The 17,843-nt window shown below is 53.9% G+C and overlaps 1 protein-coding gene and 1 long non-coding RNA gene across 4 annotated transcripts in view; one reads left to right on the forward strand and one right to left on the reverse strand.

Moving 5' to 3' along the window:
- ADAP1 (ArfGAP with dual PH domains 1) overlaps positions 1–17,843 on the forward strand; it is a 54,434-nt gene that overhangs the window by 11,953 nt on the left and 24,638 nt on the right. For 2 of the 3 annotated variants that reach the window (XM_049111220.1, XM_025416000.3), the window contains exon 2: positions 15,849–15,979. In XM_049111220.1, coding sequence (XP_048967177.1) covers positions 15,849–15,979 — 131 coding nt within the window. Of the gene's footprint in view, positions 1–5,198; positions 5,218–15,848; positions 15,980–17,843 lie in introns of those variants that run through there. The other variant, XM_049111221.1, reaches the window with a different exon arrangement.
- Positions 5,024–5,873, reverse strand: LOC118355135 (uncharacterized). The gene is made up of 2 exons (XR_004816987.1): positions 5,809–5,873; positions 5,024–5,521 (listed from the first exon to the last, which is right to left on the reverse strand). It is a non-coding gene; the product is annotated as an uncharacterized LOC118355135 (long non-coding RNA).

Genomic DNA, 17,843 nt, shown 5'->3' on the forward strand with positions numbered 1-17,843 from the left:
TCTCTGCTCCAGTGTTTATGATTTCTTCCCTTCTGCCAGCTTTGGGTTTAGTTTGTTCAGTTTCTCGTCTAGCTCCTTCAGTTGTAGATAGGTTGTTGGTTTGACATCCTTTCCTTCTGGATTTTAACGCCAGCACGTATAGTTACAGATTTCCCTGTTAGCAGCACCGTGGCTACACCCCGTGTTCTGGCGTGGCGTTCTGTTTTCCTTCATCGAATTTCATTTCATTTCTAATTTCCCTGGTGATTTCCTCTCTGGTTTCCACTGGTTGTTTAAAAGTGTGTTAAATTTCCGTGATGTTGTGAATGTTTGTTTTTTGTTGACTTCTAACTCCATCCTGTTGTGGCCAGAGAGGATATTTTGTATGTAGCCTACCTTTTAAAATCTATGAAGACTTACCTGAGGCCTCACGTGTGGTCGATCCCATACGACAGTACAACGTCCAGTGGGCACCGGGGAGGAACGCGTGTGCCATCCTAATTGGGTGGGCCGTCTGGTTGGACGGGGTTGGTTGCTGGGGCAAGTCCTCCGTGTCCTTACTCCTGTCCGTGTTTCTGTGCATCACTCTGAGTGCAGCATCACTGTCTCCAGCTGTTATCCTAGGCTGGCTAGTCCCTTCAGTTCTGTGGGGTTTTGTTTCTTACGTTTTAATCGTCTGTGCTCAGGTGCGTAAATGCTTGTAATTGTTAGATCTTCCTGCTGTATTGAGGATTTTACTCACATGTACTGTCCTTCCTCGTCCCTTGTGACCTTTTCCTGACTTAGTCTGTTTGTGTGATGTTGGTGAAACCAGCTGTCTCCTGGGGACTGTCTGCACGTAACGTGTGTTCCCATCGTTGACTCTCAACCTGCTGTGTCTTTAGATCTCACCTGAGTCTCTCGTAGACAGCCAGTGGTCGCAGCACGTGTTTTTATCCATCCTGCCGTTCTCTGTGTTGACTGGAGAGGCTCTTTCGTTTACCTTTAAAGGGAACGCTGGTGAGGAGGGGCTTCCTCCTGTCCTGTGCGTTTTGTGTTGTGTGTGGCCTACGGCTTTTTTCTCCCTTGTTTCCTGCATTCCTGTCTCCTTCTGTGTTTAGTTTTTTAGTGAAATGTTTAAATTCCCTCCTAATTCCTTTTGTATATATTCTATAGCTCTTTTCTTTGTGGTTGCCATGGGGATTACATTTAGCATACTAAATTTATAACCTTCTAAATCGATTTTATAGTTTACCTTGAGTAACACACAAAAACCTTCTCCTTCACAGCTGTGTGTACAACACCTTTTTGGTTGTCGATGTCAAAGTATTACATCTTTACACTGTGCCCCAAGACATAAATAATCATTCATTCATTCATTTTTTAAAAAATAATCTCTCTAACATACCAAAATCAAGGGTCACATGCCTCTCCAACTGAGCCAGCCATGTGCCCCCATAGATAATTATTTTAAATGCATCAGCCTCTTAAATTATGTAGAAAACAAGATTTGGAGTTAAATACTAAAGTTATAGTCATACTAAGTTTTACATTAATAATATGTTTCATCAAATGAATTAGTCTCTTAATTCATGTAGAAAACCGCTGTTTTAATGCCATCTAATGCCTTCTAACTATTATTCTAATAACAATAGCTTTTAGTTGCTGTGTATTTACGTTTCCTGAGATCTTCCTTTCTCTGTATGGCTTTGTGGTGCTACAGCTCTGGTCGCAAACTCCCTGGACTTCTGTTTATCTGGGAACATCTTGCTTTCTCCCTCACCTTTGAAGGACAGTTTTGCCAAAAATAGGATTCCTGGTTGACAGTTGGTTTTTGTTTTTTGTTTTTTGTTTTTTGTTTTTTTAAAGATTTATTTATTTATGATAGACATGGAGAGAGAGAGAGAGGCAGAGAGAGAAGCAGGCTCCATGCACCGGGAGCCCGACGTGGGACTCGATCCCGGGTCTCCAGGATCGCGCCCTGGGCCAAAGGCAGGCGCCAAACCGCTGCGCCACCCAGGGATCCCCCATGGTTTTTGTTTTTGTTTTTCTTCTCTGAGCACTTTGCACATATTAGCCACTGTTTTCTGCCTCTGAAGTTTCTGATGAGAAATCTTTTCATCTATTTGAAGGTATCTTGTAAGTGACGCATGGCTTTCCTCCTGCTGCCTTCAGATCCTTGGGTCTGGGTTTTGGATGTTGTACTGTAGTGTGTCTCAGTGTGGCCTCTTGGGAGTTCATGGAGCCTCATGGATGTTTGCACTCATGTCTCCTCACCCCGTGATTTCTTCAGATCTCCCTGCTCTTTTCTCTCCTTCTGTGTCTCCCACGTACAACCCTCAGTCCCTTAGATTCTGTTCACTTTTCTTCCATCTTCTTCTCTGTCTGTTCCTTGGCTTCCATAACTTCCACTGTCCTGTCCTCCTGGCTGCCCAGATCTGCCTTTGCATCCCTAGAAGTTTCCTTCTAGTTTCTTTGTAGATTTTCTGTCTTTATTCCTATTTCCCTTTGTCTGTACATTGTTTTCTTGACTTTCTTCACATATGCCATTTGTTCTTCAAGCACATTTAAAATTTTTTTTTCTGACATCTGTGTAATATATTTGCTACTAAATCCTTGTCAGGGACAGATTCTGTTCATCTGTTCCTTTGAATGGGTCATGCTTTTCTGTTTCTCTGTGTGCATCATGATTGTTTTGGTTGGACATTTGAAACTAGTAATGTGGGAACTTGGAAATCAGATTCTCCCCTCTTCTTGGGGCTTGCTGGGCTTAGTCATTGTTTTTGTTTATTATTTTTGTTTTGTTTTGATTGTTGTAGGCTCTCTGCCAAGGATCAGTCTGAGGTGTAAACTTTTTTTAAAAGATTTTATGTAGTTGAGTGCATGAGAGAGCATAAATGGGAGCAGGTGAGGGGCAGAGGCAGAGGGAGAAGCAGACTCCCCACTGAGCAGGGAGCCCAATGTGGGGCTCGATCCCAGGACCCCAGAATCATGACCTGAGCCAAAAGTAAAAGCTTAACCGACTGAGCCACCCAGGAGCCCCCTGAGGTGTAAACTTAATGTCTTCTTGGGTGTTTTTTTTCTTTTTTAAAAATGATTTTATTTATTTATTTTAGAGCAAGAGTACATGAGCAGGAGGGGCAGAGGGAGACAGAATTTGAAGCAGACTCTGCACTGAGTGTGGAGCCCAGTATGGGGCTCAATCCCATACCCTGAGCCAAAATCAAGAGTTGGACACTCAACCAACTGAGCTGCCCAGGCATCCCTTCTCAGGTCTTTTCTAAACTTTTCTGGGGTAATTTGTGGTCACTTGTAAGTTTTTCCTGCACATGCAGCTGTTTTGAAAGTCCCAGGCTTTACTGTCTGGCTCCCCAGGGTGGGAGCCTTAGGCCTTTAAATCCTTGGAAGGCACTTGAGTTGGAGGGAGTGGCTGCCCACCTCCTGCTTCAGAGGAGCCATCGATGAACAGAGTACAAGGATGCCTGAGTGGCTCAGTGGTTGAGAGTCTGCCTTCAGCTCAGGGTGTGATCCTGGGGATCTAGGATTGATTCCCACATCGGTCTACCCAGGGGGAGCCTATTGCTCCCTCTGCCTGTGTCTCTGCCTCTCTCTCTGTATCTCTCATGAATAAATAAATAAAATATTTTTTTAAAAATGAGCAGAGTACAGACCCCGTATCTGGAGGTCAGGCCCTTGTTGCCCACCCTCGCTCTTGCGCACTATGTGCAGTTGCTCCAAGAACACTGCAGAAGTGCCTGCCCAGGGCCAGAGGTCCAGAAGGCCAGTTGCTCCTGTGCCAGGAGCTGATGTTGACCACAGTTAACTCAGCTTACCATCCAGACCTTCCCCTGATCCCAAATTAACTCATGTTCCTTCTAGATGATCCTATGTCTTCTCTAGAACATTTAGCTCCTCAGGCACAGGCTTTAATGGAGGGATGGGCTCTACATGGTGTGACGGGGCAGGCAGTGAAGATACAGGCAACGTGGAAAGGCACAGGAGGTGGATTGGTGGCCCCCAGCATCAGGGCAGGCAGTGGGTGGGCGCTGGTATTGAGGTGGTGAGTGTGGCATCACTGGCAGTGACCACGGTTAGGGTGTGGTCCTGGGGTATGGTAAGGTCTGGGGTTCCCTGAGCATGAGGCGGTCACCAGAACAGGACATGGAGACAGGTGAGTAAGAAGTTGGGGTGCTGGTGCTGGGGTTATCCAGAATTAATCCTCGGAGCACCCAGAAGAGGGGAGGGTGTAGCAGGCACAATGGCCCCTGTCACTGTGAGCTGTGTGCTTCCTGTGGTCAGAGGAGAAGCAAGGAGGTGAGTGTGTCCGGAGCAGAGAGTAGGGGACAGTCTCACGCCACCATGGCACATGCAGGGCTTGTTGCCCGCTGTAATGGAGGGTCCTGGGCTGACAGGTGAGGTGGTTGCCAGGAGACCATTAGAGGGCTTTGGAGTTGTCCAAACAAGAGGTGACAGTGGTGCGCTCTAGGACGCTGGCAGTTGTGTGGTGGGAAGTGGTCAAATCATGGATATATTTTGAACTTTGGGTAACAGGACATGCTGGCACATGAGGTATGAGTTGCAGGACCGGGAGAGATGAGGACACTGGTTTTGAGCTGAGGCTGTGGGAAGAAGGGTGGAGACCAGGAACTGGCATGAGGGGTGACGATTGAGAAATCGCCATGACTCTGAGTGGGCACTCAAGCTTGGGGCCGGGGAACATTCTAGAGAAAGAGGCTGGAGGTAGACACCAGGAAGCCAATGTACAAACTGGCAATGTACACAGTTTTCTTTTTCTGTTTTTTTCTTCACTGAGGTGAAATTCACATAACATAAAATTGACCACTAAAAGCAAACAGTTCAATGGGATCCCCGGGTGGCTCAGCAGTTAAGTGCCTGCCTTCGGCCCAGGGCGTGATCCTGGAGTCCTGGGATTGAGTCCCGCATCGGGCTTCCTGCGTGGGGGCTGCTTTTCCCTCTGCCTGTGTCTCTGCCTCTGTCTCTGTGTTTCTCAGGAATGAATAAATAAAATCTTCAATAAATAAATAAATAAAAGCGAACAGTTCAGTGGCATTTAGAACATTCCAGTGTTGTGTAACCACCACGTCCACTTGGCTCCCAAGTACGGTTTTCACAACCAGGAGACGAGATGAGATGCAAGGGAGGTGTCCAGAGCCTGGCGGTGGGCAGGCCAGCCGCATGCTGCCCAGCCCAGGACGGTGGAGCACCTCGCCGGCCCGCGGAGTGTGCCCCCGGGGGCTGGTGAGTGGCGGGGATGCTAGGGTGGACACGCAGGGTCAGGAGAAGGACTCTGAAATCGGGCAGCATGGGTGCTGAAGGGGGTGGTCCCAGGGTGGGAAGGGAATGTGCCAGAAGGAGACCCCTGGGCCAGGCAGGAGGGGAGGGTCTGAAGGGACGGCTGGGTCCCCCACTGAAGGGGAGAGAGGGGAAGATTCGCGCCCCACGCCGCCAGGAGCTCACTCACTGCCTGCTCTGTAGCTGGCCACCACTTCGGGGAATCCACTCGGCATGCAGAGGCAAACGTGCCCACCGCCCCGGAGCTGCTCTGGGGGCAGGGAGACAGGACCAGGCAAGCAGACAGAGCAGAGCGAGTTGGGAGGGTTCCGGCAGCAGGGGGCTGTGGGGGTGCTGGCAGCCCCCTGCCCGCACCCATGCCCCCCTCACTCCTGGGCCTCAGTGTGCAAGGGACAGGTTCTCCGGAGCCGGCTGCAGGGCTCTGCCAAGACCCCTGGTTCTGGCTCCCTGCATAGGCGGTGCTCTCCTCCCCTGCTGGACTTTGCTTGGGGGTGATGCCACCTGCCCCGTCCTGCCGCGCCCTGCCCCCTGTCTCACCTGGACAGATGCCTCATTTCTGCTCCAGGAAATGGTGAGGGGCTGAGTCACCTGCAGGCTCCCTGGGAGAAGGCAGGGCAGAGCAGGGGCAAACAGAGGGCAGGGACAACCCTGGGAGGTGGGGTGGGGGTACTGGGAGGAGCCGTGAGAGAGCTGGCAGCCTGGGGCAGAGTCTGTGCACAGAGGGCGCGGCTGGCACCTGGAGGCTGGCACTGGAGGTGTGCCGGTGCTGATGTGGGTTGGGCAGGAGTGGAGCTCCTCACTCAGGCCTGGCTGCTCTCTACAGCCCTCTCTTCTAGGTGCAGGGCCTCCATCTGCTCCCCCAGACCAGCACATGCCCTGGGGTGCAGTGTTGCACAGAGCACCTCGTGGTCTGTGCTGGGGGACACGGGCCCTGGAGGCCCACTCCAGGCTACTGGGCAAGGAGTCTCAGAGTCCCTGGTGCCCGGAGAGAGGACGGCTGGCTGGCTGGCTGGCTGGCTGCTGCTGCTGTGCTCCTTGCCCCATGTGGAAGGGGTGCAGCCAGAACAGGGCCTGGGGTCAGGGGGTCCTGGTGCTGGGGTTCCCCACTCGCTACCCTCCCACCCGAGGGGCTCTGGGCTCGGGAGCATGAGGCTTTTGTGGACATGTAGACTGCTTATGCTGGGTGCCTCTCTCCTGGCTCTGATGTGGGGGTGTGGGCAGACTCCGCTGTGCTCCAGCAGCCTGAGAAGGAGCCCCGAGTCCCATCTGGCCCCCTAATGCTGGGGTGACGTCTCCCCTGGGGACCTCCTGTCAGCCTTTGTCCAGCTCTTCGTAGCCTCCCACCGCATGTGCACATGTAGGATCAGGGTGGCCCTCCTGTGGAGATCTGCCCAAGAGATCTGCAGAGATCTCTTGGAGGGAGGAGGGAGGGGTGAAGAGCAGGCACATTTCAGCAGGAATTCCTGCAGGAGTACTGGGGCTCCTGGAGCAACCCATGGAGCAACCCATGAGGGCCAGTGGGGGACCAGCTTGCTGGTACTCCACCCTCGGGCACTTGCAGGGGGGTGGGGGGTGGGGGTGGGGTGCAGGGGCTCCCTCTCCTGGAGGCTGGAAGTCGTCAACTGTTGTTCAGTCAGTCCCCTCAAGAGCTCTACTTCCAGAGGCAAGATCCTTCTTTAAAATCTGGGCTCTTGATTGAACAGCCACCCCAGGCTCAAGGGCAGCATTTCAAGCATGGGGGAACCCTCCAGGGTCGCTGAGTCCTGAGACAGCCAGACCGTGTCCCCAGCCAGCTGATCCCAGGGGGAGGCCCCACGCCTCCATCTTTAGGATCACAGGCACTCTACCCATCAGTGGGTGGCACACTTGCTGGAGCTGCCTTGAGCTACCGTGTGCAGGTGCTTCGGGCAGGCAGGCCAGCCTCTGGGTGGCACTCAGTGACAGTCCTGTCTGGCCACAGAAAGGTGACATTGGAGCCAGATCTTTGCTAGGCAGGTGGCACCCAGACAACCCTGTGGAAATCATCAGCCTGAGATTTGGGGGAACCACACTTTGCACCTCAGGTCCAAGCGTCCCACTGGCTTGATCCAGACATAGCCGGCCTCTGTGTGCGCCCCACGCTTCGGCTTCTTGCCTTCCCCCCCTGGTTCCAGCTCAGCCCACCTCCCGCTGGCGCTTCCCCGGCACCACGCACCTGTCCCGGGGCCCTTGCCTTGGCACAGTGCAGGGTTCTTCCCTGTGACGGGGTGAGGGCTCCCCCTCCTCTTCCTCTCCTGGAAGCCTCAGAACCTGAATGTGAACTCAGCCTACTAATGGGCTTGAAAGGGCACTGGGGTGCCTGTCAGCAGGTGGGAACCAATGACCACTGTGAGCAGTGGTCTCACCTGTGACCCGCCTCCACCCCCGGGACCCCTTTTCTCTCTCCCCTGCCTCTGTTGAACCTGTGGAGGAAAGTAGTTCAGTTCCGGGCCAGTCTGCCATTGTGCGACCTAAGGCAAGTGTCTGACCCCTGCTGGGCCTTACGTGTCTTACTCTGTAGAATTGGCCTAATCATAGCATCAGCCTCAGATGGAGCTGTGGGACCAGGTGGGGTAACGTGCTGAGTCCTCAGCCCCAGGGCGTGTGATGAGGCAGGCAGGGTGACCAGGGGGCCTCTGAGGGATGCCCAGGACGCTCCTCCTTCCTTCTCTAAGGCCAGGCCCGTGGACTGGCCTGCGTGGCCCCCAGGAGCCAGCTGGACATAGCTCCTGGAGGAGGGAGCATGCATGTCCTAGAGAAAGCAGGTCCCTGTCCACCCCGCCCAGCAGGACCAGCAGGGTGAAAAGCCCTGGTTTTTCTGCTTCTCTGGGCTCTGGGGTAGGGCTGGAGCCATAGAAACAGCCACTGACTTTTTATTCATTTTTATTGAGGTATGATTTACACACAGTAAGATGCACCCCCGTAGGAGTGCCGGGAGCCAGGCCCCCACTGATGTGCTTCGGATTCCCGTCGGCCTCTTCATGTCACTGAGATGTTAGTGTTCTTGTTACTCTCAGAGGTCCTTTGTGCATTTTGGACACACATCCTGTATCAGAGACACGATTTGCAAAATTTCTCCCGCTGTAACTTGCCTCAACCAGCATCCTTCAAAGAGCAGACCTTTTAAAAAATTCTGATGACGCTAACTTAATTTTTTTTTAGTTTTCTGTGACCAAAAAGGCTTTGCCTCATGCACTCTCACAAAGACTTCTCTTGTTTTCTTTTGGAAGTTTTATAGTTTTGGGTTTTACATTTAGCGTGATGATGCATTTTGAATGACTTTGTTGTAGGTGGTAGGAGGCATGGGCCGAGTTTAGTATTTTTGCAGGTGATGTCCGACTGTTCTGGCACCATGTGCTGAAAGATTATTCTTTCTCTGCTAAGACACCTTTCCACCTTCATCAATAACACGTATGGAAATATTTCTGGGCTCTGTTCTGTGCCAGTGATCTTCTCTTTGTTTTTACGCCAATACTGTGCTGTCTCGATAACTGTAATTTTACAATAAATTCTAAAACCCAGAAGTATTAGTGCTCCATTTTTGTCCTTTTCCAAAGTTGTTTTGGCTATTCTAGGTCCCCTGAATTTGCATCTGAATTTTAGAACTCATTTAACTTACATTTAAAAATCCTCCTGGAGTTCTGATTGGGATGACATTGAGTCTATAGATAAATTTGGAGAGAATTTACATCTTCACGATATCGAGTCTTCCAACCTGAAAGTGGTATCTTTCACTTCATAGTCGCATGGTCTGTAATGCATCTGTCTCAGCGGTATTTTGTAGTGTTCAGTGCATTACTTTGCATTATTGTTTGTCATATTTACCACTGCGTATTTCATTTTTTTATGCAATTATAAATGGTGTTTTTAACTTTTCATTGTAGTAAAATCTATATGACATATAATTCACTATTTTACCCTCTTTCAAGTATAGTTCAGTGACATTTAAAACAGTCGCATTGTTGTACAACAATCTCCAGGATGGAAATGACATTTTTAAATGTTCAATTTCCAACTGCTTTTTGCTGATATATACAAATATAATTAATGTTTGTATATTTATCTTATATCCTGCAGCCTTATTAATTCTAGAAGTGTTTTTCTAGAATCCATCAAATTTTCTAGGTTGATAATCATGTTGTGTATGAATAAAAGAGGTTTTATTTTTCCCTTTCCAATCTGGAAGCTTATTTCTTTTATTGCCTTATTGCACAAACTAGAATCTCCAACTCTGTTTTGAATAGAAGTGATTAGAACAGACATTCCTGTCTTGGTCCTGATTCTAGGGAAAAGCATTCAGTCTTTCTCCATTAGGTATGATGTTAGCTATAGATATTTCATGATGCTGTATATCGAGTTAGCAAAGCACCCCTCTATTCCTAGTTTTCTTTTTTATTTTATTTTATTTTATTTATTCATGAGAGACACAGAGAGAGAGGCAGAGACATAGGCAGATGGAGAAGCAGGCTCCATGTGGGGAGCCCGACGCAGAACTCAATTCCAGGACCCCGGAATCACACCCTGAGCTGAAGGGAGATGCTCAACCATTGAGCCACCCAGACGTCCTAGTTTTTTACCAGGGTGCTAGATTTTATCACATGCTTCTTCTGAATCTAGTGACAGTTATATGTTTTTTCATTTTTAATCTGTAAATATGGTGAATTACATTGATTTTCAAATGTTAAGCCAGCTTTGCATTCCTGGTGTAAATCACTGGTGGTCATGGTTTTGTCTTCTTTGTAATGTTATTGGGTATGCGCATCTTTTTGTGGATGTGTTTTCACTCCACTTTGGTAAATACTGAGGAGTAGAATTGCTGGTATACAGGAAAAAGATGGTTAATTATGTGAGCAACTGTTTTCCAAAGTGAGTTGAACCAACTTATGCTCCTGCCAGTGGTGTATGAAATTACCAGTTGCTCCATATCGTCATCACTTGGTAATGTTGGTCTTTTGCTTTTCAGCCATTCCAGTGGATGAGTAACAGGGTGCCATCACCAAAGCTTTTTTAAAAGGGTACAAACTGGGCAGCCCGGGTGGCTCAGCGGTTTAGTGCCACCTTCGGCCCAGGGCCTGATCCTGGAGACCCGGGATCGAGTCCCACGTCGGGCTCCCGGTGCATGGAGTCTGCTTCTCCCCCTGCCTGTGTCTCTGCCTCTCTCTCTCTCTCTCTCTCTCTCATGAATAAATAAAATCTTTTTTTAAAAAAAGGTACAAACTTTCTATTCCTCAAGTGATAACTGTGTTGCTCTAGTCTCTGACACACCTGATTTAGCTGGCATTTTTTTTTTTTAATTTTTATTTATTTATGATAGTCACAGAGAGAGAGAGAGAGAGAGGCAGAGACATAGGCAGAGGGAGAAGCAGGCTCCATGCACCGGGAGCCTGATGTGGGATTCGATCCTGGGTCTCCAGGATCGCGCCCTGGGCCAAAGGCAGGCGCCAAACCGCTGCGCCACCCAGGGATCCCGCATTTTTTTTTTTTATAAGTACTCTCTACACCCAATGTGGGGTCAAATTCATGACTCAGATCAAGTCAGTTGCTGTCATGATTGAGCCAGCCTGGTGCCCTGTCCTTACCCTTATGTGAAGGGCTTAGTGTCTCCCTTAGTTCAGACTTCCTAGAGCCCTCCATGGAAGCAGCTGCTTGTGTTCTGTTTGAGGGCATGTGTGTGTGTGTGTGTGTGTGTGTGTGTGTGTGTGTGCATACCTCCCACACTCCCACACGCTGGATGGGCAGGCTGGGGCCAAACAGCTTTAAGTTGTACAACAGTAGGTCCTTGTCCCAGCCGCAGGATGGCAGACAAGTTCGTAACCTCTCCTTCAAACTAGGAGCCTTGTTGTCATTTGATCATTAGTGGTGGCAGGATGCTATGCCTTCTGATCACATGCCTTCCTTGCTCTCACATCTGTCTCACCCTTTTCCCTCTAATGCAGGGCCTGGCGAATGTTTTCTTAAAGGACCAGATAGTAAATATTTCAGGCTCTGTTGGCCACACCTCCTCGTCACAACCACTTGACTTTGCCGCTGTATTGCAGAAGCAGCCACAAAGTGTAAATGAGGGGTGTGGCTGTGTGCCAATAAAACTTTATTTACAAAAACAGGCCCAAGGGCTACAGTTTGCCAATCCCCACTGAGGTGTTCTGTAAACAGGTCTTCTAGGCCAGGACAGAGACAGCCTTGTCCCAGAGTCTGTGTATGAGGATGGAGGATGGCTGAGCAGGAGCGTTTGGTGGGCTTTGTTTAGCCAACCTCAGAATTTCCTCACATGTCAGGGAAGGCTGTGAGGAGACAGCCCTGGGCCAGCGGTCCACAGTCAGAGCAGATATTACCAAGTGGTAAAAAGTGAGGTCTCTTCTGCACCCTAGTGACTGTCCCAGTTGGGCTTATTTTGCAAGTGATGGTTACTGTCCCATCTTACACAGGAGGTGGCGAGCCTGGAAGGGGTGCTGCTTGCCCCAGACCATGTGCCTGCCAGGCACTCTACACAGTGGTGGACTAAGCAGCTTTGGTGGAGGTCTCTGGGGAAGACAGAAGCCGGGGGTGGATTGACTGTCCCCTTTCTGCACCTCGGTTTGGTGCTCTCCACCTGTTGCCCGGGGATAGCCTTTCATTGTAGACTGTGTGTTGCCCTCTCCTGCCCCACCAGCCCTCCCTGCACGGTGTAGCCCTCAGCAAATGTTCATTAGTAGAGTCGGGGAGAAGGCCTTGGTGCCCTCTTGGGAAGTAGGGGTTCTGCAGACAGAGGGCTGTTGGGTCATTAATTCATCACAGAACCTGGCCTCTGGTTTTGGCTGGGTTCTGTCCTTGGGAAGCCCACGATGAATGAGACAGACCGAGTCAGGAAGCCCAGCAGCTGCAACAAACAGCTCTGCATCTCAGAGGCCGGGCTTGTTACTGGCTCACAACACAGTGCTGTACACAGGTACCTGTCCCAGCTCTCTGGGACCTCTCTGCTCCAGACAGTGACTCAGGGGCCTCCACCCCTCCACCCTCACCAGAGTCGCCCCACCCCCACCCCCTTGGTCAAGGATGCAGACAAGAAGCACCATGGGTGGGTGGTGGCCGTCAGCCAGGCCTGGCGGGACGTGGGTCCCTCTGATCACGTTCCATAGCCCAGAATCACGGCCATACCGAGCTTCCAGGTGGCTGAGAAGTGTTGCGCCATGTGACCCCGGGGAGGAGGAGAGGCAGGTCATGGTCTCCGCCACAGACCTGTGCTCAGAGGGGCTGAGGAAATTAGCATCCGAACGGGGACGTGAGTGCGTGAGGGTGCCTGGGAAGGCGTGTGGCCTGGGCTGTGTCAGCAGAGCCACACAGCCACTGTGTGATGACTGCCATTACCTGAGCACCCTGTGTGCCAGGCTGTCCCCCCTGCTGTTAGTGGCCTCAGGGTCCTTGATGGTATTCTGTTCACTTTACAGAGGAGAAACAGAGAGAGCAGTGAAGTGATTTTCTTTGGGGCGTACAGCTAGGAAGGGTGGGGAGGGAGTGGGACCCAGCCCCCCAGGCTCGGGTGCGGGTCTGTTCAGCTCTAGAGCACGTCTGATGGGGCTACGGGGTCCTCCCTGGTGAGCAGGAGTGTGGCCACTCAGGTGGACAGGGGCCCGGGTGCTTCTCTGGTGAGTGTGAATGGGTGAGTGAGCCACAGCTCCCCAGTCTGGCTTTGGGAGAAAGCCTGCTGCCCTGCCCTGATGCGATTTCCTACAGAAATCTGCAGCTTGGGCCGCAGTCCATGTCTGCCCACTCCTGCCAGCTCCTCGCTGCTGGGGAGGGGGGCCCTCCTCGCAGGCGGCAGCACCAGAGGACGGTGGCAGGGGTGCAGCCCCGGCCCAGCTGGCGGCTGTGTCTGTGGCCCGTGTGGGTCTTCCCTGCTCACATTCTCTTGGACCAGAGGAGTCGCTCACTTCCTGGTGGGGCAGCATTTTCACAGAGGGAGCAGCTCCTGGGTCCCTAGGACGGTGGGTGTGCCTGGGCATCCAGGAGGGACACCGAGGGTGGGCTGGGGCCGCAGGAGAGCGGGGGTGTGGGGCGGAGGCCTGGCAGGGGGGTGGTACCAGGGGCCTCGGTGTGCCCCCAGGGCAGCAGCCAGGCAGTTTCTAGAGAGGGGCACCAAAATGCAGGGAGAGTGTATTCTGAGAGTAGAGGACACAGGTTGGTTCATGCAAAGCCACGGGCTCTGCTGTTCCCTGCGTCCCCATGATCACGTGTGGGGTCTTCAGTCTGTGTGCTGCCAAGAGCGCTTGGGCTGCAAGGGGTCTGTGGCTCTCTGATCCCCCCTCCGGCCCCCGGGGAGGCACGGAGCTGGTTCCCCAGCTGCCCACTCTGTGGGGTTCCCTGCAGGCCCATCCTGCCTGCTCTGTAGACCCCAGTATGTTGGAGGCCTGGCTTCTGGCTGCAGTCAAGCCCTGCTGCCAAGGCACCTCCCTGGGCCAGTGGAAGGGAGTTCGGGGACGTGGCTGTGGGGGCCGTGCAGACATCTGGGGCCCTGATGTGGGTACAGACCCGGCTGCTAAGAGGGGGCCCAGAGCATGTCAAGCCCTGACCCATTTATATTCTAGGTCTGAGACAGACAGTGCTCGGTAAACAGGCAAAGAAACTGAATGCAAGGACGGCAGAGGGGGTTAGGAACCGAGATGGACACTGAGGGGGCCCCCAGCTGGCAGCCGGGGAGCCTGTGAGGGTGACCTCTGCACCCAGATGAGTGGAGGAAGGGGACGCCAAATGTGGGGGGCTGGAGCAGCCCAGGAGGAGCTAGGAGAGGTGGTGAGAAGTCCCTGGAGGGTTCCAGAGCAAAAGCTGCTAGGATGCTCTGGCTTCTGGGGCCATGGGGGGAACACGGGGAGCCAGGGTGGACACAGGGGATGTCCAGGAGGATGGGTGGGTGGGCCGGTGGTCTGTCTGCCCCTCTGCTCATAGCTCCTCAGAGTGGGGGTAAGGACCCCCCAGAACCACACTCCGAGGCCTCAGGCTCTCTGGGCCACATCCCTCGCTGACCCTGTGTGGAGCAGTGATGTCTGCTAACCCCAGTACAGGGAGGGGGCAGAGGGCTGGGGCCCCTGGTGCTCTCAGGTTCCCCACCAGGAGCCTGTGTCTGTGCCTGGAGTCACTGCCCCGTCGCCTAGCACCCCAGGCTCACCAGGAGGCCCATCCTGCACCAGGCACCCCCATCCCATAAACACCCATCAAGGGGAGGTTGGAAGTGAGGGCTCAGAGGATCCCCAGCCCCCACGGACAGTCTGCCTGTGGGGCTGGGCACGGGTCCCTCAGGATGATGTAGCTGTTTTTCTCCCGAAACTTCTCTATTCTGGGTGCCACTTAGAAGTGACCTGCCTCCCTCATCTCCACTTCCTCTCTAGACCCTAGAGCAGGTCACACGCCCCACGGGCGCCTCGGGGACAGGGACAGGGACAGGGATGCTATGAGTGGGGCCTGTCATCACCAGAACCCCTGTGCTCAATTGCTCAGCCCACCACTCCCTGTGTCCCTCTCGGGTCCCGCAACAAGCCGGCCCTTGTCTCCCCATGCAGGCAGGGAAGGAAGCTGGGGACCAAGGCAGGGCGGGTGCCCTGGGGCCACTGCGAGTCTGGGGCAGGGGCCAGCCACCCCCAGGGCCAGGGCTGCTGGGTCCTTGGTCCAGGAACCAGAGGGGCCTGGTGCACCGGCCCCCACACCCACACCTGCCCATTCACACTCATGTGTGCACACCCACACCTGCTCACACACATGTGCACACCCACACCTGCCAACTCACATCTGCACACGCCCTGCAAACACTTCTAGCACAGAGCTTGGGCCTGTGATGAGGCCTTTGGTATCTGAGGAGAGGCTCTGGCCTCCCGGCATCTGACTTAAACCAGCCTGATGCAGGAGAAGCTTTACTTACAAGCGGAAGGTGCTTCAGAGACCATCGTCCCTTCTGAGCACTCGCTCTGAGCCTCCCTCCTTCGGCCTCTGGCTCTCACTCAGTTACTAGGATGGGGGGTGCAGAACGCAGACAATCCCGGAGCCACTTCCAGGGCCCAGTATATCGTGTCACGTTCCACTGTGCTCGGTTGCCGTGCATCAATATGAAAAATTGCAAATGGACCAGCTTTTGCAAATGGATTGCAAATGAAAAGTGGGCCGACTTATACCTGGACCTGCTTGCCCAGTTAGGTCAAGCAGCCATCAGCACCCTGCGCGTTGCTGCGTCCACTCATGCACACACGTGTTCCCGTTGCACTTTGAGGGTAAGTGAGACATCAAGGTGTGTCCGAGTGCGTGGGCACGTGGCCAAGCCAACGTCCCTGTCATGATCGAGTGCCATCGTCCAGCACATCTCCCATGGCCATGCGTTGTCCACTTGGGTGTCCGCGGAGCAGCTAGGACATCGGGGATGGGGCTGCTCACCTGTGGCAGGTGGGAGGGACCTCACGTGGGACAGAACCCGTGAGCCTCAGGGATCTCCTTGCCAGCCTCCCTTTGCAGGGATGGGCAGACAGAGGCGAGAGTCCCGGCCCTGCTCCATTCCCTGGGTCGGAGCCTCCCTGAGCAGACATCTGGCCTTTGCCTTCCAGATCCTGATTGGGCTTCCTACACCCTGGGGGTGTTCATCTGTCTCAGCTGCTCCGGAATCCACCGGAATATCCCCCAGGTCAGCAAGGTGAAGTCTGTCCGCCTGGATGCCTGGGAGGAGGCCCAAGTGGAGGTATGGGCCTGCGAGGGGGTGGGGTGGGGGTGGCCGTGGGTGGGAGGATCCCCTGTAGTCCTGCTGCCACCTGGGTGTCCTGGGCCTGGCCCCCCGGTCAGACACCCTGAAGGTCCCTTTACCCTTGCTCCAGACTCCTGACTGGGACTAACACTGCAAGGTGGGGGGGGGGGGGGGAGTTGGGAGGGATAGGGTAGGGGAGCGGGAGGGGGCAGGGGGTGAGGGCAGGGGGAAGACAGGGTTTGTAGGAGGGGTGGGGAGAGAGGCAGGAGGGATGGGATGGGGAGGGGGGATGGGTGAGGGTGAGAGGGCAGAGGGTGGGGCCGGGGGCCAGGCGGGGTCAAAAGGACCTTTGTGTCCTGTGCCCTTGGCCTCCAGTTTGCCTGTTGGAAGCGCACATCTCAGCAGTCTTTGGTGTGTTTAGGGGCCAATGACACCAAAGTCACTTTTAGGACATTTCCACCTGGGAGAGAACCCGTGCGCTTAGCCGTCTGGTGCACAGGCCGGAGGATGCTCCTGTGCTGTGTCCCCACCGCTGTGCCCGTGGTGGGCACTTCCATGAAAGGGCCAGCAGGTGGCCCTGCGTCTGCTTCTCTCACCGAGTGCCCCCCCCCACCCCGTCCAGGGTCACCCAGGTTCTGGTGGGTCAGGGCTCCGCTCCTTTTTACAAGAAGGTAACATCCACCATATGGCTGGGCCTTGTTCTGTCTGCCCGCCTATCTGTGCACAAACACCTGGATGCTTCCCCGAGGCTGTGTTTTGGTCAAGAGCCACGTGCACGCAGGGAGCCGGTGACCGTGTGGGGCCCCCATGGCGTCCCCCCCACAATGCACAGTGATCCCTCTCCTGGAGAGTCCTTATTCAGTGGACTAGGTGACTGGAGGGATAGTGGCCGCCAGGCAGGTGCACCTGTGCCCCGGCAGGGCCAGTGGCAGCTCTTGGAAGCCTCATCCCTGCGGGTCCGAGGCCACACGTCTGTAATTTCTCACAGATTTGGCTCCATTTCCCTCCCCGGCGGCTTCTGGGCCCCGCAGCCTGCATCTGAAGGCCTCTGCTGCACCCTGCACTCTGCCCCAGGTCCTTCCCGGCCGCATCCCCATGGGGTCTTCGTGCAGCATTTCTGGGTCTAGAGTGACCCCGGGCATCTCAGGCCGTGGTCTGGAGTCTCTTGTGCTTTCTCGTCCGCCTTGCCAGGCGCAGCCTTGGCCCCTGCGGGCGCACATCGGCGCTTCCGCTTTCTCGTGTTCTTCTATATTTGGGGATCTAACCCTCCGAGGTGGTAGTAGGAGACGTTTTTTTCTGGGTTGTCTTTTGACTTTGCTCGAGGTGGTTTTTGCAGTGGAAACTTATTTACTTTGATGTAGTCAAATTTGTCAGTCTTCCGTGGTTTCAGGGGTTCTAGGGTGTGTAGATGGTCCCGCTTGGCCCCAGGCCTGGTCTGACTCATCACGGCATCACCCAGGTAGAGTTCACACCCCAGGCAGTTCCCGGGCGAGGCTGTGGCCCGTCGGTTTCACCACGTCGCCTGGCCGCGCAGCCATCCCCCCTGCCTGATCCTGGAAGATTTCCCCCAAATGACCACCTCCCCAGCCCCCGCTGGAAGCAGGGAGTCTGCTTTCTGTTCCAGTGGATGCGCTCCTCCGGACGGGTCAGGTCACTGCTCCCATGTCCCCCCGTGCTCCCTGTGACTTCCTCCCCCCCAGGGAGCACCACGTGTCCGGGCTTCACCCACGGGGTGGCAGGTGTCCACACCACACACCCCTCTATCGCAGAGTAATTCCCGCTGTGTGGACGGACCTCATTCGCCTTACGCACCCGCCCGTCCAGCCCCGGGCCTGGGGTCATCTCACTGCAGCCCCCGTGA

The sequence above is a fragment of the Canis lupus genome, chromosome 6 (assembly GCF_003254725.2).
Source record: "Canis lupus dingo isolate Sandy chromosome 6, ASM325472v2, whole genome shotgun sequence".
Classification (NCBI taxonomy): domain Eukaryota; kingdom Metazoa; phylum Chordata; class Mammalia; order Carnivora; family Canidae; genus Canis; species Canis lupus.